Genomic DNA, 25621 nt, shown 5'->3' with positions numbered 1-25621 from the left:
ATTCCTAATCTTCTTTGGAGACCCATCTTGGTGCGATGTAGTGGTTCTACAGGCACATATACGACACATAAAAAATTCTTAGATGGGATATATTAGGTTCTTGACCCAAAACCAATTGCAACAGAGAAAATTTATGATAATTTGTCGGTCTTAGACGAACAAGTGTTGTTGCATGCAAAGTAGCGTGACCCCAAACAGTCGCGGGCAACCTCGTTTTCATAAGTAATGGTCTTGCAATCAAATGCTAACGTTTAATTAATGACTCTGCAAGGCCATTTTGAGTGTGAACATGAGCTACAAGATGTTCAACTCTTATCCCAATTGATAAACAATAATCATTAAATGCTTGGGATGAAAACTCTGCAGCATTATCAAGGCGAATAGACTTTATCGGATTATCAAGGAACTGTGCTTGTAATCGAATTATTTATGCCAATAATTTCACAAACGCCAGGTTGCGAGATGATAGTAGGCACACATGAGACCATCTAGAAGAAGCATCTGTTAGGCCCATAAAATATCTAAATGATCCACTAGGTGGGTGAATAGGTCCACAAATATCCCTATGTATACGTTCCAAAAATTCAGGGGATTCAAATCCAACCTTTATAGGCGATGGCCTTATAATTAACTTGCCTTGATAACAAGAAGGACAAGAAAATTCATTATTTAAATGAATCTTTAGGTTCTTTAATGGATGTCCATTTGAATTTTCTATAATTCGTCTCATCATTATAGATCCAGGGTGTCCCAGTCAATCATGCCAAAGTACAAACGTATTGGAGTTAGTAAGCTTCTGGTTTACGACAGAGTGTGCCTCAATCACATCAATTTTTGTCCAATATAAGCCAGAAGACAAAGCAGGAAACTTTCTTGTAAAAACTTCCTGGCCAGAGAAATCCTTGGTGATACCAATATATTCAAGATTCATCTCTTCCATTGTTTTAATGTGGTATCCATTTTGACGGAAATCTTTAAAACTTAATAAGTTCCTTCGGGACTTAGGAGAGAACATAGCATCATTTATAATAAGTTTTGCATGTTCCCTTAGACAAAACTATGATGGCTCTTCCGGAGCCTTCAATCACATTAGTACTACCAGAAATGGTATTAACATTTGCCTTACCCATAAGTACAACAACAACAACATACCCAGTGAGTCCCACAATGTGGGGTCTGGAGAGGGTAGATTGTACGCAGACCTTAAGTAAATGAGAAAAATATTTCTTATCTTTAAATATCATGTGTGTAGTAGGAGAATCAATCAAACAGATGTCTTCATAACTGAATTTTAATCTAAGCTTACTCTGAGAGTTATTCATATCTTCAAATGGAATGACATACACTAAGTAAAATAAATACTCTATCAAAATTAGTACTTCCAATAAAAATAAATACAAACCAATAATATTGTACACACAACTGAAATTTTACTCCAATATAACGTTTTCAATTTAATGATCCAAATCAATAATCGCGTAGGCATATTGTCTAATTTACAAGGTTAATGTAATAGTTTAATGTTACATTCCAGTGATACCCATTAATTTCCTTATTAAAACTATTTGCAGACTGATCAAGTAACAGTTAAGTCGAATTAATATCAACCACACATAGTAAACAAGTCATTTAATGGGTTAGATAATATTAGCCATACTATAATTCAAGAGTAGTATTTGAAAGAACAACAATGACATGAGATGTGATGTAATGAGAAATAGGTCCTCTGCCTAGAAAAGTTTTCATCATGTAATAGAACTCTTGTCATATTCTGAACAACTGGTAAATAAAATATACATAATTCACACTCCAAATAATCAATGCATTTCCCTTTCTTAGTCTACCAGAACATGATCCCCATTTTTGTTTTCTTTTAACGAAACATTCAGAAACAGAACACCAAAATTAGTATTATCTAATCAAAACAAAATGAATAAATTTCATTAATAACTAACCATAATATGACTAGACTAATTAATGCTAATTGAAAAGCTAGTACTCATGTAAACTACTACGGCTCATGATCATTTATTCACTAGTTACTACGACTGGAAAAAAAATTAAAATAAAACTACTCAAGCACCTCTAACAACAGATCCATCACCAATCAAGTGATCTATCTTTCCTTCAGGGTGCTCAAAGAAATCTGCTACATCCAAGTGTGTGATGTCCACTTGATTTTAAGAGACAAAATTAGCTTTGGGATTTTTCTCTTACCTTTTCATTGATGCCTGATAAAGCTCAACCAAGTGCTTCGCCGTACGACAAGTACGTGACCAGTGTCCACTTCCACCACATCGATGGCATTTATTTTCTGAGTCACGTGCTTCTGGCACTTCATGCCTATCATCATTCTTTTTCCCTCTCTGGTAGTGATTCTTCTTTGATGAATGATTGACACCAAGAGCAGAATTTCTTCCTTGACCATTATCACTACCACGACCAAGACCACTATCACGAGCACGACCATGACCACGACTGAGGCCACGACTTTTTCCACGCCTAGAGTAGTGGGCGTACACCTCATTCACTTCGAGGAATGGTGCAGCGCCAGTAGGTCGATTCTCGTGATTTTTCATCAGCAAATCATTATTTTGTTCAGTCACAAGAAGATGAGCAATCAAATTGGTCTCGATATTGCTGCTGCAGGAGCACATTCGAGGCATGAAAGGTGGAGAACGTCTTTTCCAGCTTATCAGAATCACTAATCGTCTCTCCACATAATGTCAATATAGAAGTAATTCTGAACATCTCTGAATTGTACTTTGTAACTGACTTGAAATCTTGTAGCCTTAGATTGATCCATGGATGTCGTGCTTTTGGGAGGAAGACCACCTTCAGGTGGTCATACCTTTCTTTCAAGTTTTTCCATAAAATGAGTGGATCCTTAATAGTAAGATATTCAATCTTCAAGGCCTCATCAAGGTGATGACGCAAGAATATCATAGCCTTGGCATTTTCTTGGTTGGATGCTTTATTTTTTTCTTTAATGGTGTCTCCAAGACCCATAGCATCCAGATGGATTTCAGCATCTAGCACCCATGATAGGTAGTTCTTGCCCGAAATATCAAGGGCAACAAACTCAAGTTTCATGAGGTTAGCCATAAAATAGAGATAAGAAAAATAGTACCTTAGCCTTCGAAAATTTCTTTAGACGGTAGAGTGTCGTGCTGATAACGTGTTGTAAATTGAAAACAAATAAGACAATATAAAACAAGATATATAGACAAGAGATATGGGAGAGAACACCTTTATTATTTATTTCTTTTGTGTTCATAAAATGATGAGAAACATCTCTTTTATAGGATGTGAAACCACCGAATGTTACATCTCTTTATGAGAGTATTAACAAGATACATATCTATATATCTAAATGACATCCACTTCAATTAATGAATACAATGAATTCATAGCATTAGAGAAGTACTTAGCAGTTAATCAGTCCTTTAGTCTAATAAATAATTACTATGCACTAAATAAAAGAGTTGGAATCTTGATCACATAGTTGAACTAATCACATGTACTTCAGTACTTTGTTGAAAAGATCATGGAATGATCCTTAACAAAGTCCTTAGAAAATTATAGAAAACAAAGTAGTGTTCAAAATAAGACTTAAGGCGCATAACATGTTATAACCTCTTAGAAGTAGGGAGTTTGCAAGGTATTAGACAAGTTAAAGACTTAATTTCATATACAAATTACCACTTTTTATTTCCCTCCAGCTTTGTCAAGGTAGTTATAACTATTATCCTGTTACATCCCAATAATTCTGAAGGTATCATTTTAACTTAAATCGCCATAAGTGAAAGGAAGAGACCAAATTTTAACTCAAGCTAACAACCAGTGACTTTCAGAAAGTTAGAACTCAAACAAGGAGTAATGATCTATTTAAGCTAGTAACTTTAAAGAATCACACTAGTACAACATCATGCTTCTTTAAATAAAACAGTGAAAGAAAAAAGGGGAGATATTATTGAACCTAACAGATTTTGACTCGAGCTAATAGCAAAATTCAGCAAATAACCCTTTTGTTTAGTAAAAGGAAACATAACTAGATTGACTTGCTTTAAAGGGTATTGAACTTTAATCAAAACAATCCATGCTAAACTAGTTCATTTTTTGCACCACCAAATAACACAAGAGGGCGTGAATTGAATTATGTCTGATTTCGCCTAAGTGATGGATTAGGTTACTTTATCTGTTCCTTAGTTTAGTACGTGGAATAATAATAAACAGTAAAGTAAAACACAATATTTTTACATGGAAAGCACCTGTTTTACAAGAGTGAAAAACCACGACCTACACCTCTGCAACTCCACTAAAACTGTGAGCCTCAATAAATTCAGATTACAACACTTCCAACCTTGGACCTAACCCTAATCCCTTACCAACACTTACTTAGACTGTTGAGTCCACTCTGAATTACCCTCAACTTGGAGCTGAATTCGACAATTGTTTATACCTAATACAATGCTTCTAAGAAAGCTAGAAATAGGTACAACTCGATAAATTGTGCTAATACAAAATATTAGACTTAAATACTTTAAAGCATTACACTATGAAACAAGTTCTGATCTTTTGTATCAGGTCGCACTTCAGTAGCTAATCAGAAGTCTCTAAAATATTGTTGCTGCTTATTTGCTCGATTTCTTCTTTTCTCACCATGTGAGTGTAACCTTCTTCGATGGAGGACTTGCATATATATAGAGACTCGTGAGTAGCAATCCAGTCGGTCACAAACACTTTGCTTGATAAGGACTTTGAGGAGAGATAGTGTTTGAGATGGAGTCAACCTCTTTGCTATCACATCGCTTGATGTGCTTCATGAGAGTCCGAAGTTTATCCCCGATAATTCTTGCAAGGACTTTTAGATCCAGTCCACTTAGACTTTATATCGAAATCTCTTTAATCCAAGAGTCCGGATCTGCGCTCTAGTATGGAACATGTATCAGTTGACCTGATTCATTCATTTTGTTAATCATCAAAACATGCAAGATTCAACACTGGTTTAGTTCAAACTTAGTCGAAGTATAATTATTATTTAGTCATGCTTCAACAGTTTAATGAACTAAAAGAGAGAGATTTGGGAAGAATCTTTATTCTTATAAGTACATACTTTACTAAAATAATTCTTTAAGAATGGGTTTAAGCAAGGCTAAATTCCAACCTTCTTAAGTCTGCAAATGATCGGTAGGACACGTGAATTATGCCTCCAACCATCGACTACCTCAAATCAGTTTACTATAAAGGAAAACAAAAGAAGAGAAACAACTTAAAAAGTAATCCCAACACTTAGATTTTAACATATATGATCACACTCATGCTCCTTTAAAGTTAAAGCAAAGGAAAAATAAAGGGAAAGGGATGGAGATACATTGAACTGAAACTAAAAAAAATGATCATGCTTATATGAATTCACGTATGAACACTAACATGAAAAGAAAAAAAAAAAGTAACAAATTAAAAATGCGAACAACTAATTTTTGCTACATGAAATTTTAAAAATTGACAGGTTAATTAATAAATTAAAGGGAAACGAACAACAAGAGAAAGAAAAAGTAACATTCCCTTCGTTTCAGTTTATGTGATGAAAGAAAAAGTAATACTCCCTTCGTTTCAATTTATGTGATGAACCTTTTTGGAGCACGAGGGTCAAATTTTATAATTTTGACAGTAAATTTTGACACAGATTTTTCAAATTTGTAAAAATAAAATTTTATTTCAATTTATGAGGGTCAAATTTTATAACTTTGACTGTAAATTTTGATACAAATTTTTTAAATTTGTTAAAATAAAATTAATATATTTAGAAATTATATAAAAATATTAATATGTCATGATAATTTTTAATTCAAATATTTTTTTTAAAATAAGAAAAATATGTTCAAAGAACCGACTCCCTAAATAGTAATAGGTTCACATTGAAACAGAGGTCCGCATTGGAGCCCGACTATATTCGGACTCGCTCTTTGTTGGCTCTTTGGGGAAGGTTCACTACTAAGAATTTTTTTATACCCAAAATTTAAACTCGAGATATCTGTTTAAGGGAGTAACAACCAACGGTGAAGTAGACATTTTGTTGTTATGAAAGTAAAGGAGAAAAAAGAGAAGATGCTAAACCTCATGTTGTTAAGGACATTTTGTGGTGTAAGGACACATGTTGTTATACGCCTCCAAGTTGTCACTCATAGTCATGATGGCTCCAGCAAAACCTCAACGCATTCGTCACCGTAAGTTCCTTTCAAACATTAAACCCTAATTCACTCACTCTACCCCCTTTCTTTTTTTTTTCTTTCTCTATTTTATTTCTAAACGGGTCCAAATGAATTGTGTAATACATTCTTACTACTAGTTTGAGATTGAAAGGTACTACTATTTGTTCTTCTTTTTGTTTATTTTATATCAGTAATGCCAAAAGAAGTGTTTAATTTCTTTTTCTCCCAATTTATACCCCATTTTTCCCTCTTTACTCAGTCCCAAAAGAATGACACCTTTTTATATTTAGCCCATTTTAACCTTAGGAAAATGATTTCTAGCCACAATTTTTTTGGGCTTGTTTTAGACTACAAGAGTCAAAATACTTCATTTCTTTATTAAACTCTGTGCCCCATCAAACACCCTAATATAATTTTTTTTTTTTTTTTTTTTGGTGTGTGTGTGAGAGAGAGATTTTTATTGATGGTGTTCAGGCAACTTGCCAATATCTCATGTTGTGATAGATAGCAAAAAATGACCAACTTTTTATTTATTTATTTTAAATTTTTGACTGCTGGGCTATTTCCCATTTCAGTTTCCTTAATTGGTAGGGCACACAAGTATTTAATTTATTCTTGGTTTTGTGAAAAATAGTTTGATTTTTTGAGAAGCATTTTGTTGAATTAGTGGTGGGAACAACTTGGGAAAGCGCGATGAAGAAGGCGAGGACAATGAGTAGTGAAAGTGAGAGTGAATCATCATCAATGAAAGACGCATTCTCCAAATATGCCGATTACCTCAATAACCTTGTTAAGTTTCCTCCTTTTGTACACATTTGTTTTGTAATTAGAAAGCTGTTTATTTGTGTGTTTCCTTATATTGGGTAGCGGTTTAGTTGTGATTAATTTCTATTACGACATGAGATGGAAAATGTTAATGCAGTAGACTAGAATTTAAAGAATCACTTAGCACTTTAATGAAATGGATACAAAAGATTCATATAGTCAACCCCTAATAATATAATATGGACTGAGGTGTTGTTAATTGTTGTTTGAACTTTGATATTGGTTACCAAAGCATTGAGAAGGCGTTTGGCCATAGAAACCAGATATTTTTCGCTTTATTTGAAACTGGAGTTGTGTCTCGTTATAGTTTTTGCGAAGAATATTTGGTTGTTTGAATATACTGATAGTGATTAAAAAAAATGGTTTTTGCTTCATGTGCTTATAACTCTTCTCAGATCCCATAACGTTTACCACTCGATATGTAAAATGTGACTCTCATGCGCTCGAGTTTTCAAGTCTAGTCCCACCAGCCACAACGTTCTTGCAAACTTAATACAGGAAAATGCAAAAGTATTTTTGTGGCCTTTCTTTTGTTTGCTACAACCAAATGGTATTGGTACTTAGCTAAGCATGAGATAAGTGAATTGGAATTTTGGTAGTGAAGTTACGATCATATGGTTTGGATAGCAGAAATTCAAACTTGCTATCATGCTTTCTGCTTTTGCCACTTTATTTTGAGAATCCATCTTTTCCCTATCTCACAGATACTTGTGCTTTATTGAATGGGTGGTTCTGTTCTCCTATAAAAAAAATAGAAAAAAGGAAGACTTTTTGTCTTTTGATAATTTTAGAAAAAGAGAAGTTCATTAATGAAACAGATGAATCCTATATTCTATGTACCTACCCTGATTTTGCGGTTATACATATCCAGATGACTCTCTCATGTCTACTTGAGAACACATGTATGAGTATATAAATGCTTGAAAGAAATAAATCTCAGTTTCAAATTCAAGTTCTAGTTTGAAAAGAGAAAGTTCTAGAGTGATGATTGAAGACATAGGACACTTGAAAAAACTATTCTTGCTACTTTCAGAAAAAAGGTCTTTTGTTAGCTGATTATAGCTTTAAACAAATTGATAATGGAGAAAGGTCATTCTTGAGTTTAGAAGCATCAAAATTCACATGGAATCCTGATATATATGAATTTTTTGTATTGTGCATGATGCAGAATGATAAACGAGAAAGGGTGGTAAAAGCTAGTCGCGATATTACTATGAATAGCAAGAAGGTTATTTTTCAAGTGCACAGGTATCAAATCTGTCGCTGCCCATGAATTTTATTGGGGAGCAGGTGACACACTATTTTTTTTTCTTTTAGGCTTTATAGTATATGGGCCCCCCTAGTTATATGCACTTTGCAGATGGTTGTATGTGGTCTTCAGTTTACCTGGATCTATGCATTGCTGCTATTAATCATTATTTCCTGCACTTAGTTTCTTGTGAATATATATAGCTTGAAATCTTATCTTCTTCAAGGCAGTTATCCACTTGAACAAGATAGTTGAAACTGATTCTTGTTTTCCCGATGTGTATGTATAGGATGGCTAACGGGCGGGTTGGATCGAATATGGGCGGGTCGAAAATGGGTTTAACAAAAATGGATAAAAATATCTGGCCCGCCATATTTAGCACGGATAAAAAATGGGTTAACCGACGGATAATATGAATATCCATGTTATCCATGGTTTCAGGAATTGCCAGGTGAGAGCACATGTTAAAAGCCAAAATAAGCTTAGACTCCCAGAAAACAGAACGCATGAAAAATAACAAGCAGGAAAATGGGTACTTATAATATGAATATCCATATTTTAGTGGAGAATATGGATTTGATCATATGGGTTGGATTGGTTGGTCACTTGTTTTCTTTAACCATTTTGCCAGCCTTATACTTAGCCAAGAAGTGTCAAATGTTGGATAGCTACTTATCTTTGTCTGCTCGATTTAGTTGAATTTTTATGTAAGGTGAAAGATTATCTTAGTTCCTTTTTCTTCCCTTCTTTAACAGAATGAGCAAGCAGAACAAAGAGGAAGTTCTGGATAAAGCATTAAAAGATCTGGCAGCTGTGAATGATCAATATTTGTCCCGGCTAGTAAAGGAACTGCAAGGGACTGATTTCTGGAAGTTAAGACGAGCATATTCTCCTGGGGTGGGTCAGTTGGTCTTATTTGGGCTTCTAATGACTCGAAAATATTCTAATTTGACTTAGCTTGTATGTGCTTCCAACTTATAGGTTCAAGAATATGTTGAAGCTGCAACACTTTGTAATTTCTGCAAGACTGGGACTCTGTTAACTCTTGATGAGATTAATGCGACCTTGCTCCCATTAAGCGATCCTTCTGCTGAACCCTTGCAGGTTAACATCTTAGACTATATCTTAGGGGTAAGTTTATCATCTTCATGTTTGTATTTGTTCAAGTTGAGCAATACTAAGTTGTCTACTTTTTCTCAAGTAAGAAATATCGCCATATTGCTAAATTTTCCACTTCAGCTTGCGGACTTGACAGGAGAATTAATGAGGTTAGCAATCGGTCGAATATCAGAAGGAGAACTTGATTTTGCTGAGAAGATCTGCAGCTTCGTACGTGAAATTTACAGGAACCTTACTCTTATTGCCCCGGAGATGGATGATAGTTCAGACATGAAACAGAAAATGGAAGTAATGCTCCAGAGTGTAATGAAGATAGAAAATGGTATAGTCTTTTCTGCTGTTGCCTAAGACCGGTTTCTTTCTCTTTGTACCTTGGTTCTAACCTAACTACTTAAATATTGCTTTAGGACAGTGTAAACAGAACTGTTTTTAAACAACTCGGGAGACGAGAAATTGGGAGTGGGGGTTCTGTTAGGCGATAATCTTTTTGTTTCTAGGGTTGTTCATTCCAAACTGGATACATTTAAAAGTTTGTTTTTATCACTAATATATTCTAAAGCTTTTAACTGTATGCACAGGAAAAAAATCATTATCCAAACTTTGTATGTGCTCTGCCTACCGAATAATTTAAATCATTCTCATGTGTGGTTCACTTGGGTGTTCCATGTATAATAACTATAAGAATATGTAGGAGCTACTCTAATTAAAGTTCTCATTTAAATTTCTGATGCTTTGACTAATTACATATGAGTAATATATTCAATTTTCTTGATGCACTAGGTAGTTGGATATTCAGATTCCATCTGAATCCTGGAAAGGTGACTTGACATCTCTTATATTACTTTAGTGTTTCCTGCAGTTTTAACTGGATATTTTACCTTTCATAACGCATCATATTTTAAAACAATATGTTTGCGTTTAATTTATTGTTTTATTTTGATATTGTGCAGTCAATATCTGTATTTAGTTTTGAACAAAATGGATAACTCGAGGCGTATCTCTTATGCAACTGAATTTTCTGCAGCTTGTTTTAGTGTTCATGTAAGAGGATCGGAGTATATTCCCCTCCTTGGATCTGCTGACACCAGTTATCCACTGTTGGGCATGCCAGACATTGATTGAATGAGGAGGTAATTATCTACTTCGTTATAGTGTTTACAGAAGTTATAGTGCCTTGTAATAGCTTAATTATGCTGCAATTTCTGATTGAAGGCAGAAAGAGAGGTGCTTGTTTGCTGTTGAAGTTGTTGATGCAGCTCCCTGCCTGCATATGCAAAAGGTGAAGAGCGACAAACTGGAGTGGAAAAGAATTTTAGGAAGGGATGCTTTTCTAAGGTACCTGGGCGGAACTATGTGACTTTATAGGGGAAATTGCATAGCTTGTAATTACTTTAGTCCACCTACTGACCTAGAAGATGGATTGTGAAATTGGTTATTTTTTCAAATTCCTGAAGATTATCCTTTCTCTATCTTGTCTTGAATATATGGCACTTCCATGCCCCCTCTCTCCGTTGTGTATTTTACCCCTGTGGAATCTGGGAATCATTGGATGATACTTCAATGGGTTCAACATCTTTTGTGTAATGCATCTCTTTTTGGGGCATCATGTAGTTTGGCCAAGTTTTTGGTTTGTCAACTGCATTCTCCTCCTTATCCTTGTGTTTGTGGAGAGGATGAAGGTATATTGTTGCATAAAGTCATTGAGATTGCAATTTTCGTCTCTGTGATAGCAAAATTTTAGCCAACACAGGTTCGAGGTCCTTGGCTGAATGGCTGGAAACCGATGGATCTCCATTTGTAGCTTCAGCAATTCCTTTAGACGATCCTTCCGGTTTGAAAAGATATGTATCTTCACCCCATATTTTAGGGTCATGGTGGAGTGCTAAGACTGGAACAGTCACACTTACCTTCTGGAAGGGTGAACTTCCATTAAACTTTTTTTGCATTGGCAATAATAGAAGGATATAGCCTTAAGGTCTCATTTGATCATGCTCATCTGTGCCAGTATAGGAAGCTAAAATAATTAGGGGGAGAAGGGACCCTATGTCCTCTGCAGAGGACATGAAACAATCTTAATATAATGGACAAAATGCAAGGAGCTGTTGATGATGGTTTCCCTACTATTTTTTCTTTTTTTGTCTTGAGAATTTGGATGTTATCGACCGAGTAGGTCGAGCACCTCTCACGAGCTTTTTTCTTGCCAGAGTGTGCGCGATGCGAGGAGAAAAACAGTCCATGAAAGCAATGTCTGAGTTGATTCTTGTCCAGCAGCGTAAAATGTCTTGCATTCATTGATTATTTCTTGAAATAATGTCCTTGTCTCTTCCAGCAGCATCATGATTAGCTTAAACAACCATCCCAATATAATCAGTTGTAAGGATGTTCATTTTGCTTACCACTTTTAGTCTTCACTGAGGTGGTAGGTATATTCCACTTTGTTCCCGGCATTTAGGAAAAGAGAATTGCCACTATTGTAGATTCTAGTCAGAAAAATGACATTAGAAAAAAAATTGGCAACTTCTTGACTTACATTTAAGTTTTTACAAGGTTATTTAGCTTCTAGCGGCCATTATTACCACATATAATAAGGCTAGATCCTTGATACTCTCTCTATATATATGTTCTCGAGTGCTTGTTTGCGATGAAGTATTATTATTAGCAAAATTTAGTACCAAGTGATGGACAGAGACATCAGAGGAGGTAGATTGTAGCATTGGGTGGATGGTTATTGTACAAGCTTTTTGGATGTTCATCGAAGGGAAAAAGTGACAAGCAAAAAATGAAAGCTCCAGGAAGAGATTATTATATTTATAGGGATGACTTTGAGCGTGATCCTGCTACCTATTTTCGCAGCCATCGTGATTAAACTAGTAAGGGATTATTGTGTAATAAATAAAAAGGACTACCTGATGTATATGAAGTGGTTATTGTATTTTTTTTTTTCCTCCCATTTAGGAGGATTTGCTTTGCTCGTATTGTTGATTTCTTGGATTGTCATCTTTTTCTTCGCCAGAGATCATGAGGTATTGTCAGACCATTATGATCTGGTATATGTTATGGAGTATATATATTGTGGTTATTAAATTCAGTAACTTGTCTCTTGTGATTAGTTATTCATTGGTTTCTTTTGTTTCTGATTCTCTCATAAACAAAAGTAATTCTTATTTTTTCACATGGAGCACTAATAATCCTCTTCGTTTGTGAAATTAATTAGTGCGCTTTTTAGTGATCTCTTCCTTAATAGATGTTATTAACGTTAACTTGTCATCCTTTTCCCCCATATTCCACCAGCACTTTCATCTAATCCAGTATAATTCTAGCAATTCCAATTTCAGAAATTTGGTGTTGAGCAACACTTGATTAGGATATAATCACGGACTCAGAAACATCACCTTTCTACGACGCTATGTTACGATTTCAGCTTTCAAAACAATTTTGGTAAAAAATAAAAAGTATGTAGAAGATTAAAAAGTGAAGGCGACTCATAATGTTCATTTTGTAACTTCGTGACAAAAAATGTGAAATATTGTCATAGAGTTGCACACTTCCCTTGCACTTTGGCACAAAGGTGAGACGCTACTAGTTCTATTCACAATAATTGAAAAAGAAAAAAAAATGTTCACACGGACTTGGCAAACTTGAATTACAGCAGAAATAGATGTTCTTACGAAAATCATAAGCACCCAAGATGGGTTGGATATAAAGAATCAAGATTTAGATGAAGCTCATTTCTCGAGTCCGGAGCCTAAAGGGTATAAAAATACACGGTTTTTACTAAAAGGGAACGTCTAAAAATTATTATACCAAAAGGGGTATATCGTGGGCTGATCCACGATATACCCCAAATTTGTTTTTACAATTGTCAGATGATTGAAGCAAAAAAAAAAAAAAAATTTACATGTATAACGTGGACTGATCCACGTTATACAATATCAGTCCACGTTATACAATTTATATTGTATAACGTGGATCAGTCCACGTTATACATGTTATTTGTTAACTTGGACTGATCCGTTCTGCCCTAAAATATTTCATCTGTCCTAAAATATTTCTTCCGCCGCTTCATTCCATTCTCTTTCGTTCTCTTCCATTCTCTTCCATTCTCCTCCATTGCAAATATTTTGCAGAACCTCCATCTCCTTCTCCTTCTCCTTTTCCTTCTCCTCTATTTTTTTTAAACCCTGCAATACAGTATAATTTTTGGAGCAACTTCTTCATCTTTATCTATTATTGCTATTTAAATTAAGGTATTTTTTCTAACTCATATAATATTGTATATTTATAGTAGATGTAGATCTGTTTGTCTTATATATCTTAATTGTTATTTTTTATTTGTGTTATTTTAATACGTTTGTGTTATTTGTGTTATTTTAATTTGAACTTAAAATATGATTGTTAGAAGCATTATTATATAAAAGGTCTGATTTGTTTAGTAGCACTTTTGAAGAAATTTATTGTTATGTTCCTGTTATTTTTGTGAATTGTTATATAAAATATCTGAATAAAATTTATTGTTATGTTGCTGTTATTTTTGTGGATTCTTTTATAAAAGATCTATGGATTGTTATGTTGCTGTTATTTTTGTTAGTTTTGTGGATGTTTGTAAAACGTGGACTGATCCACGTTATACAAAATATATTGTATAACGTGGATCAATTCACGTTTTACAAGTATAGATCACTATCTTAAAACATTGTGGAACTGTGGATATTGCCAATAATGGACCGATGATGACATTTTCAGTACAGGAGAAAAGAATTGTGAAATGTGTCATAAAGGATCGAATTTCTTTCCTCCCATTTTGTGAATGTTGCTTTGTTTGATGTATTTATGCATTACCATAGTAATTTATGACTGCAGAACCTGTAATTTCTTCCCTATGCTCGGAAGTTTGGTATAATTGTGAAACGTGGACAGTTCCACGTTATTCAATATATTTTGTTATGGATTGTTATACAATATATTTTGTTATGGATTGTTATACAATATATTTCATTGTACCTTTAATGTGATATTTATATAGCCAGAAAAGTGAAACTTAATTGATGCCTCAGTAGGCCAAAAAAAAAAAAAAAACTTAAAATGTCATGATAATGCTTTATTATATGGGACCTAAGTCTAAGTGGGTAGACAATTATTTTGTCTATACCTTATAGGTATTAATGTGGTCCACTATCAGTGGTTTCTAAATAAGGCGTATGGAAGTTGGCTTTATCTAGCCAGTGCATATTTGTTCTGCTAAAATTGGAATAATATATTTTTTTTAATAGTGAGTTACTCCAAATAGCTTGATCTGGACTTCATTTTTTTTTTATATAAGGTATGGAGTTTCCACGGGTATGCGTACATCCGGGGCCAGAAGTGTACGATGTGTTAACACTCCAGGAGAAGCATCGATCAGAGGCTATGTGGGATGGTTCCTTGAGAGGACCGACCGGATGCCTGTTTCCTCGGCGCGCGGATACTGAATTTTGGAAGCATGTGAGGCGTCATCCTTTTCATCCTCGCATCCTTGACTACTTTGGCCTGTGTGGATTTAGGGGAGTAATAGAGGTAGGATGTGTATCATATGATTGGGCAGTCATCACTGCACTTATAGAGAGATGGCGTCCTGAGACGCACACCTTTGATCTGCGTACAGGTGAGGCGACCATCACATTACAAGATATCGAGGTCATGTTTGGCTTAGTTATTGATGGTTATCCCTTGAATAATCTTAATGCTAGATATATAGATATTGGTGGGTGGCAACAATTGATCCATGAGCTTACTGGTTGGGCACCCGGTCTGGATTGTTTTAATGGTGTTAGTAGGTTAGAAGTACATAAATTAATTGAATATATTAGAGGCTTAGACGACATTACAGATCAGACCCCAGAAATTGATGTGCAACAGCGGGTTAGGTTATACTTGCTATGGCTTTGTGGCGGCACGATATTTCCGGGTAAGTCCGGTGACTTACTTAATTTAGATTATTTGCTTGACATGCGTGAACTTAGAGCAATGAGTGGACAAGCTTGGGGAGCGGCTGCACTGTCATATTTATATACTTGTTTATGCCGCGCTTCGTTGAGGAAAGCCAAGGATGTGTGTGGATTCATTTCCTTATTGCAGGTACGTGACCTTTAAAATTATATAATTTTATTTGGTTGTCCTATTTGATAGTTATAAGGTTTTTATGTATTTATTTTAATTTTTTAATATAGGTTTGGGCTTGGGAGCGCATTATACCGATGCAGCCACCACGCAGGGCTCTTCCGCCACACACGGATCTTGCACGAAGGTGGACTCATCGTAAATCCCACGAAAATGAGGCACGTGATGTTTTACCCATATGTAGGGATGTATTGGACAACCTAATAGATGGCCAGGTATTTTATCATAATTATGGTTGTTAATGACGTTTTGATATAATAGTTACGCTTATGTGTAATTTATTTATTTTATTATCATGTAATTTTATGTTCTTTCTATCGTAGTTTGTGTGGCAGCCTTATTCAGAGGCCATCATCAATAGACTCCCTGAGTGGTGTCTGCGTGGCCGAGATATTTGGATGGCGAAGGTTCCCCTTATTTGTGGTATCTATCGAGAGTGACACATGGTAGACCGCGTTCTCAGACAGTTTGGTAGGAAGCAACATATTCCGGGTCCATGTGCTGAGATTGATCCTTTTCATTACAAACGTGACAAGCGGTATGCTATAAAAGTGGAGGATCAACAATATTTTACAGAAACAGACTTTTTGTGGGGAAATCGTCGAGAAAGTTTAATTCTGGCCGAGTATGAAACTCAAGACCCAGAGTCACTATCAGCGTATTTTTGTTGGTATCGACGTCACTCACGCACTTTCATAGGAAATCCTGCGCATAAAGTGGATAGAGGATACCAACACATGGCAGGCAGGCATGAGGCACTGGTTCGTACATTACATTCCATTAGATGTTTGATGTCTTTATATGTGTCTTAGACCACTATCAAATCTTGCAATTTTTTTTTTTAGGCTTTAGGACATCAAGAATCATACAAGTTGGCTCAGCAGACTATCCAAGATCCAACCAAGTCTGATGAAGTGAAGGAAATAGCAGAGATGTTTAGCCACATTAATATAGAGTCCATGGCTGCTGCCTCTCTGGGGACGATGTTGAGTTTCGCTCCATATTATACACCACCGGCAGAGTATGTTGAGCCGCCTACTGTGCAAGTGCCTCGTCATCAACGTCCTAATGTACCAAGACCTGCGGCGCGTGGTAGAGGACGCCAATCAGGTAACAGACGGGGCCAAGCTCCCGTGGATCACCAGTTGGTTGATGAGGAAGAGGTTCGTTTTGATCAAGATATGCCCAGCTCAACGATGTCTGTAGATGATGATGCATATCACCCAATAATAGATTTTATGTCCAGCTCATCGACGTCTGCTCCCGAGGTTCAATCACCAGCGGTAATCAGAAGTGAGGGACCTTTTCAGGCATTCGCATCGTCTGGGCCTATTAGCCTCGCAGTTATGGCCCAACAGTTTAGTGGTCAGACAAGCAGCTCTTATGGGATGACTGAGGGGTCTTTACCTGCATTCACTGGACAGAGCTCTTCAATTGGGAGGAGACTGAGTTTTACCGACGTGAGTATTCTAACCACTCAAATAGCTTGTATCTTGTTTAAAGTAATGGCTACCTTATGTGTCTGTATTATTTATTTTGCATAGTCTCCCATGGCATTTGATGTTGGATCCTCACACATTCCTGTGCCGGATGTACAGACTTTAGAGCCACAGGTTAGCTTTTAATTCAAAGTTTTTGGAGACTTGTGGTTGTTATGTGGTGTTTTGTCTTGGTTGCTTTGGTTGTTTGTGTTGGTATATGGTATTGGAGGAAGTCCTTGTTACAGGGGAGATGCTGCCCGATTTTACGTAGACAATCAAATAATTGCTACGAAAATTTATCATACAAAAATAACTTCTATTTTTTTATGGCATTTACAGGATGCAGGTGTGATACAAGAGGAGGTTCACCAACGTAGATCAAAACGAGAGCGTCGGCAAACTCGGTGTGGCACGGGGGGGAAAAAGGGACACTGTAAAAATTAAATTTTTATTGTATAGTGGGTAACTTCATGTTGAAGTATTAGTATGTAAACTTTATTGAATTCGGAAAAATGCATGGACAAGTTACTGTTTTTATTTGCCAATGTCTGTCTGTTTTTATTCAATTTTGGTTCACCTCGTTTCTGCATATTTAATGTGTGTAAAGTTTCCAGTTGCTGCTCGAGTTTGTGATTCATTCACTACACCATTCACCATTGTTACGAATTAACTGATTGTCGATGAACCATTTGCAATTCATATTAACGTTTTGCAATTCATATTGTTGCAAAACGTTGGCTGGCCAACGTTTTACAACAATATAATTGCAAAACGTTGGCCAGCCAACGTTTTGCAACAACATGAATTGCAAAACGTCGGCCAGCCAACGTTTTGCAACAATTCATATTTTGTTGCAACGTTGGCTGCCAACGTTTTTCCTCCGATAATTGATTCGCGCAATAATTGATTCGCGAATTTTTTTTTACGCCAGAGAATCGTTACAGTCGTCAAATTACGCATGCTGCTGTAAAAGTAAAAACGATCAATAATTTGTAATTTTTTTTGTGTAAAATCGCAGAATGCATGAAGTCGTCGAATCTGCCATGCAATCGTCAAATCAAGCGTGTTTTGCGTAAAATCAAATAGTAAAATCCGTGAATCATTAGTTTTATATAAAATCGCAGATTTGTATGTTTCACTGAATTCTACACTTCTCTATTGTAGACTTCATTTTTTACGAACTCTCAACTTCTCTCTTGCACTCTCTATTAATTTTTACTTTTGTATTCTGTTGAAAATAATATGGCGGAAAATTATGTAAGAGTTAATTTATATTGGGGTGGGGAAGTTGTGTACGAAGAAGGTTCAGTTAGATATAACCGTCGTCCGGAAGCCGTACAAAGGTTTCCAATTTCCCTCAAATACGATCGTCTACAACATGTTTTCATAAGTAAAATGGCCATATCTGATCCTAACCTTTCGGTGGTTATCACTGGACGATATCCAACATCAATTACGGCTAGGGGATTTCCCATTTATGAGGAAACTCTTATTTCGGACGATGACTCCTTATCATTATTTCTTCGAAGTCCTGATATATTTAACAATCATATCAGTATAGCCTCACTTGACATGTATGCAACTGTTGAACGCTCTACTAATGTTGAAGCACCCACTGACGATGAGTTTGATATTCGGGGTACTACGTATCTTCCCGCTATGAATATTGGGCTTCAAAGAGGTACACTTCAACAAGAAATAATGGTAGGAGTTGGTAGCCAGTCACATAACTTTGGTTGGACTATGCAGAGCCGTGATATCCTGGACCGAGTAGTGCTCCAGATACAACTGAATTAGGTGGCGGGAGTATAGTTCGATATCACCCTACTCAAGTAGAGTCATTTACAGAAAGGTAAATATAACGATGTTTTATGAAAACTTTGTCATTTACGTTCTATTCAATGTCTTTGTACGTTTAACCATCACAAGAATACAACATGTTATTTAGTTCTCATGTACCATTTTTATAATATAACTTTCAGGATAACTATGTAAATTATTATACTGCAAATTCTAACTAACCTCTTTCATTGTTCATCCATGGAAAATAAAAAGAATACAACATGTTATTTAGTTCTCATGTACTATTTTTATAATATAACTTTATTTTTATTTTTCATTTTGTAATCGGCATGTTATTTTGATTATTTTTTATTTTTTAATTTGTCCTTGGGGTTAATTTAGGTGTGACGATTTTGAAGAAAACCCCGTATTGACTCAGCTCACACAAATTGTGAGCAATAACGACGTAGCTAATGATCACTCCGATAAGTCAGATAGTGATATCCCATTAGATCACACAGAAACAGACGATGATCACTCATCTGATGGTGATGGTCATTCTTATGAAGACATTACTACTCCGACTGATGGTAACGTTAGCTACCATTCTAATGCGATTCCATATTTGGACAACACAGAAGAAGGCTCGGATGATTTTTCCTTCATGAGAGATGACGGTCCAATTCGATCTGCACTTTGGGATTGTAAAAAACCTGAATTTATCAGATCAGGTTAGTATGGTGACAATGAATATTATTTTTATTTGTTGGACCATTTTTAAGGGGTTGATAATTTTCCTTGTACTATGCAATTAGGTATGTTATTTCAGAACAAGCAGGAAATGAAAGGTGCAGTGAGACAATATTGTCTCAAAGAAAAGAAAGAGTTCATTTGTGATCAGTCCAAAGGTAAATTTTGGAGGGTTATTTGCAAGCGTCATATGTTGGGGTGTGAGTGGATGATCCGTTTTAGAGAAATTTCAAGTGGTATGTGGATGGCAGGCAAAGCGGATCTCCACCACAGTTGTCTGACGGATGATTACAGAACGGATCATTCCAATTTGAACAGTCACCTAATTGCTACTATGTTGATACCATATATTATGGTCGATACATACATCAGTATTAAGTCAGTTCAGAAAAAAATAAAAGGATTGCATTTGTTTACTCCTAGTTATAGAAAAGCACAAAAGGGGCGTAAGAAAGCCATTGAAATGGTATTTGGTGATTTTGAAACCTCTTTCAAGACATTGCCCCGATACATGGCTGCCTTAAAATATTTCAATCCGGGGACCATTGTTGAGTGGGAGCACCAATCAACTACAATGCAAGGTGAACACATCTTCAAGTTTCTGTTCTGGGCTTATAAACCAAGCATCGATGGATTCAAAAGTTGCAGACCTGTCATCTCAATAGATGGTACTCATCTGTACGGTAAGTATGAGATGAAACTGCTAATTGCTGTTGGAATTGATGCAAACAATAACATTTTTCCACTTGCATATGCTATTGTTTCACGTGAGAGCTTTGAGCCCTGGACGTGGTTCCTTGTGTTGTTGTGGAGACATATTGTTCGTGAGAGACAAGGAATTGGACTTATTTATGACCGTCATCAGGGCATCTTACAATGTGTCCAAACACATGATTGGTTACAACCACCATCCACATACCATAGGTTTTGCGTTCGGCATTTGAAAAGCAACTTCAATAAAAAGTTCCTCAGCAGTGACCTTGAGAAGCTAATGTGGTTGGCGGCTACAGAGCACCAGAAGAAGAAGTATAAAATGAGGATGGAACAAATCAAAACAATGTCATCTCCAGCGTATTTGTGGTTAAAAGCTCTTCCGGAGGAAAAATGGACATTGCATAAGGACAACGGTCATAGGTGGGGGGCTATGACAACGAATGTCTCCGAGTCTTACAACGGTTTATTGAAGAAAGCTCGTGGATTGCCCGTTACTGCCATGGTCCGTTATACGTTTAAAAATCTTGTTGATCGGTTTGTTGAGAGAAGCACCCTTGCTGATTTGTTGATTGCGGATAAAAAGTTTTGGCCGCGCGCTGTTGAAAAGAAGTTTGATGAATACTAGGAGAGGTCCCTAAAGCATACTGACATGCAGCAATACAATGCAACTGAAGGGGTCTTTGAGATTCTGACATTTGCACACGAAGGTAAGGGCGGAAATATACATAAAGTCTCTGCCGAAGGGAAAAAGTGTTTGTGTGGAAAGTGGAGAAACTACCATATGCCATGTTCACATGCAATTAAATTTTGTGATATTCGCGGAATTCAACCAAAGACCTATGTTAGCAAGTACTACAGTTGCAGGTTTTATAAGCAAACGTACAATGGAAATTTTTCACCGTTGGGTGATGAGGCATATTGGCCACTTTCTCCCTTCAGTTTAATTGCAAACACTGAATACGAGCGAACTTCAGGAGCGCGGAGTACAACTAGAAGGAGGAATGAAATGGATATAGCTTCTGCTCGCATGGCTAGAAAGTGTAGTACGTGCAAGCAAACAGGTCATAACAAGAATCGCTGCCCCGATAGAAATCAGTAGTTGTTGTTACTTGTTGGTTTTTATGTTTTTTCTTAACTTGTACAATTGTTGTTTCCTTATGTACTCTTCCAAGAATATATAACATGTCTTGTGCAGTTTAATAGTTAGTATGTAATTTAACATTTATTACTCAGTTAATGTGTGACGTTTAATTATTTGCATGTGTTAAAATATTTATTTGAGTTAATCATGCTTTAAAAATTAAAAAAATCAATAAATTTCTTTTATTAAAAATATAACCGAATATGATTTAAATCTAGGCAACGTCTTACCCAGTGAGTGTCTGGAAAACGGAAACTTTTTTTTACATGTATAACGTGGACTGATCCACATTATACAATTTATATTGTATAACGTGGATCAGTCCACGTTATACATGTAATTTTTTTTTTTTTGTTTTTGCTTCAATCGTCTGACAAGGGTAAAAACAATTTTGGGGTATATCGTGGATCAGCCCACGATATACCCCTGATCCACGATATACCCCTTTTGGTATAATAATTTTTAGACGTTCCCTTTTGATAAAAATCATGTATTTTTATACCCTTTAGGTTCCGGATTCCTCATTTCTCCATGCCTCTGCTTCTCGCCCTTGGTAATAATTACCTCTGCACTCAATTAGTAACTTTAATAAAATCTCCTAAATAACACACGCTTTCAATTAACCAAATTACCAATCAACGCTCTTATACTGAAAAGTATTGCCAATATTTAGTGGGATGAAAAAGGAGGGTTGCATTAAGTTGCTGGCAATGTAAACATAGTCTAACTATGACAATTACAAGTAGCAATATTCATCCAACATTTAAAGAGTACCAATGTCATTCAACAAAATTTTTTATAATTGTGGTGTCTTGGTCAGCTTGTGTGCAGCTCTACTAGTACACAAGGTACATCATACCTCCGGGCAAGCTTAGATATTGAATAACTCTATCCAATAAGACTTTATATGTGAAGACATCACCTAATATTTATAGTCTTTCTGGTATTTGCACTTTGGTCTCTCATGAACATTTTCAAATTTACCAACCCCTAGGCATCACCCTTGGGTGTGAATATGCAAGTCCAATTTCAATTGAAAGTGGCACGTCTACCGTTTACTAGGTACACCTCAATTTCAAACAAGTTGATGTTGCCTATATGAATCCTTATTTGGTGTGTTTCTCCATTTAAATTCATCTCAAGCCAACATAATACAAGAAAAAAAATTTAAAAAATAGAGAAAGAACGAGAATAAACAAAAAATCGAAAGCCCTAGAAGAATAAAAAGTACATAAGATAAAAAGGTACTAGAAGAATAAGATGAAAGTGTGATACTAATCTAATTGATTGACAATCAAGCATAATAGGTCCATCAAATATGCTTATTCATTTATGTATTTTATCCTTACTTGGCGTGTTTCTCCATTTAAATTCATCTCAAGCCAACATAATACAAGAAAAAAAAATTAAAAAATAGAGAAAGAACGAGAATAAACAAAAAATCGAAAGCCCTAGAAGAATAAAAAATACATAAGATAAAAAGGTACTAGAAGAATAATATAAAAGTGTGATACTAATCTAATTGATTGACAATCAAGCATAATAGGTCCATCAAATATGCTTATTCGTTTATGTATTTTATCCTTACTTGGCGTGTTTCTCCATTTAAATTCATCTCAGGCCAACATAATACAAGAAAAAAATTTAAAACATAGAGAAAGAACGAGAATAAACAAAAAATCGAAAGCCCTAGAAGAATAAAAAGTACATAGGATAAAAAGGTACTAGAAGAATAAGATAAAAGTGTGATACTAATCTAATTGATTGACAATCAAGCATAATAGGTCCATCAAATATGCTTATTCGTTTATGTATTTTATCAAATAATGATAGTTACCCGATGTTTAGGATTGGAATTTGTTGTGGAAAGAGGAAAGATGTCGAAGTTGGGACTTGATTTTGCTCTTGCCATTCTGCCTGATCCTTATCCTTGATCTGTTCAACAAATAGTTGAACAAACAATGCAAATAAAATCAGCTAACTAACAATTTAGAGATAATGAAGTTGAAAATATAAAATGCTTATCCTGAAAGATTTACAGAAAATAACAAGAAGGAATTTCTTTTCTGGTGATAAGGATACATTTATATTAGAAAATATGTTACATACTACTGGGATTAGCTCCAATGCCTATATAACAAGAAGCAATTTCACCTTCTTTGTTAACATGTTATTTTCCTCTTGCATTGCCTTTCCCTGTGAAAGAGCACAACAAAAAATTATACTTAAGTGTAATGACCTGTTTGGTCATTATTGCATTTTGACCCATTTTTCCCCCTTGACCCTTCCGCGAACCCTGTTAGTATGATTTTGACCAGCGGGGATGGATGGCATGGCTCCCGAGGTAATCGAGCGGGTTTTATGGCGACTTATGAGAATTAGAACCTTAAAAGTGAAAACCCTTTGACCGATAGTTGACTTTTGAGTAAATGAAGCTTTTTCAAAAATCCGTCGATTTCATGAGGTCCGGAGAGTCGGTTATGACTTGGTGAGGTCGGTTCCTGAGGCACTGGGGAGTGTTTTGGGCTATTGGTTGGAAAAGTTATTTTTTGGCCGTTGGGGGGTTGACCCTGTCAAATAGACCTTAGATGGAAATTCCGAGACCATAAGTGAGTCCGTAGGGTGTTTTTATGTATGTGTGCGTATATGTTTTGTATACGGAAGGTCTCGGGTGGATGTCGGGATTTGGGGTGAACTTGGTGAAAAACCAAAATTTCACTGGTTTCTGGTGTCTTGCCCCAGCGAGACTGGGTGCGCCACAGATGACCCGCCTCGACGAGGCCTGGTCTGCTGGCGCAGGAGTTATGGATTCTTGGGAGTCTGCTCTAGCAGACGGTACTCCGCTGGAGTGGATGCGCTATAGCGGATTTATATCGCTGGAGCGGATCCGCTATAGCGGACATTTCTGCTACGGCGGAAATCGCTGATTTAGAAGTCATTAAATGCTAAGTTAAACTCTTCATTTCTCATTCCCAAAATTATTTCTCCTAAGTGTCTCAAGGGTGATTTGAAGTGTTTCTTAGGGGATTCTTCTTGGGATAAGTGTCTCTAACCTTGTTATCAACTATTTACCTTTCCTAAGCTTGAATTAATGGTGGAACCTTGAGCACCAATGGAAGAAGATGAGTCTTGACCTTTACTTTCTTATTTATATTTTAGTCTTCCAATATGAGATTAATTGATGTATTTGACAAATCTAAGCATGGAATTTCATTAATTAGCAACCAATAAGCTTGAATCTTCCATTATAGTTGAGAAATTGAAATATGGAAAAGCTAGGGTTTATGCCTTAAATTGGGGTTTTTTTGCTTTGAATGATGAAATTGATCAACAATTGAGCTAAATTAGCAATTGGAGAGTAGAATTGAACTTCTAGAATGTTGGGTTACCTATTCCATCTTTGAAATACCCGTTTTACCCTTATGGGCCCGATTTTCCTTTTTTACTTAGTTGAATTTCGTTTCGAACGAATGTATAGCAATATAGGTACTGGTATTCTCCGTTTCTAATTGAGATTTCGATAATGACTAGAATTTTAGTAATCGGAGGCTTTTTGGAAGGACAAGGCTCACGTTTGACGGGTCGTGGCACTAGCTCGGTATCGAGGTAGGTTACGACTTACCTTTTGGTTAGACTTTAGTTAGTGAATAAATAGAAGTAATTCATTGACGGAGAAAGCATATTAAGCCTTCGGATATGAAGTTGGGATGGATATTGCCTAGGTTGGTATTCTTGATGTCTTTGTGGTGTGTCACCTCGTTTATTGTGATTTGACTTGTTGCCTTGTGTGTGGTGTTGATCTTGTCGCTCACTTGCTATGCTGTGGTTGTGATATGTTTGTCTCTCACTTATCTTGTCATTTATCATTGATAAAGAAAGAACTTGATTCGTTATTGATATGGTAATATGTGCTTTTGTAGAGGCACGACTGTGATTTGACACGATTATGATTGAGATTGACATTATGCATATCATTCATACACATTCTACGTAATTCAATGATATGAATTATGATTTAATATTAATAATGATAAAAGGGAAAGTGAGACATCCGAGGCTTCTTATTATGGTGTTTGCTACATACATATTTCATACGGCATCTCCTGCATATATTAATTGTTGTTACCTATGTGGTCCGAAGGGAAATAATTTCGGACGTGGCATTGTACAAATTTGGGAATAAGTTTGT

General features: G+C 35.9%; 2 protein-coding genes across 10 annotated transcripts; one reads left to right on the top strand and one right to left on the bottom strand.

Annotated features, from left to right (window-relative positions):
* Positions 1-2213: 2213 nt before the first annotated feature.
* On the bottom strand, positions 2214-3105 carry LOC132613191 (uncharacterized). Its single transcript, XM_060327236.1, has 2 exons — positions 2852-3105; positions 2214-2643 (listed from the first exon to the last, which is right to left on the bottom strand). The coding sequence occupies exons 1-2, from the start codon at positions 3103-3105 to the stop codon at positions 2214-2216; spliced, it is 684 nt and encodes a 227-aa protein (XP_060183219.1).
* Positions 3106-6072: 2967 nt separating this feature from the next.
* Positions 6073-11011, top strand: LOC132614792 (uncharacterized). 9 transcript variants are annotated; one of them, XM_060329328.1, is made up of 9 exons: positions 6073-6230; positions 6883-7004; positions 8209-8288; positions 9045-9186; positions 9271-9420; positions 9529-9730; positions 10189-10226; positions 10433-10538; positions 10625-11011. In XM_060329328.1, the coding sequence occupies exons 1-8, from the start codon at positions 6158-6160 to the stop codon at positions 10451-10453; spliced, it is 828 nt and encodes a 275-aa protein (XP_060185311.1). In that variant the 5' UTR covers positions 6073-6157; the 3' UTR covers positions 10454-10538; positions 10625-11011. The 9 variants fall into 9 exon arrangements, with proteins under 9 accessions (XP_060185311.1, XP_060185310.1, XP_060185309.1 ...); XM_060329327.1 differs by having other exon boundaries at positions 10621-11011; XM_060329326.1 differs by lacking the exon at positions 10189-10226 and having other exon boundaries at positions 6074-6230.
* The last annotated feature ends 14610 nt before the right edge of the window (positions 11012-25621 follow it).

This window comes from Lycium barbarum, chromosome 10, assembly GCF_019175385.1.
Source record: "Lycium barbarum isolate Lr01 chromosome 10, ASM1917538v2, whole genome shotgun sequence".
Taxonomy (NCBI): Eukaryota; Viridiplantae; Streptophyta; class Magnoliopsida; order Solanales; family Solanaceae; genus Lycium; species Lycium barbarum.
This window is presented reverse-complemented; position numbering and strand designations above follow the sequence as displayed.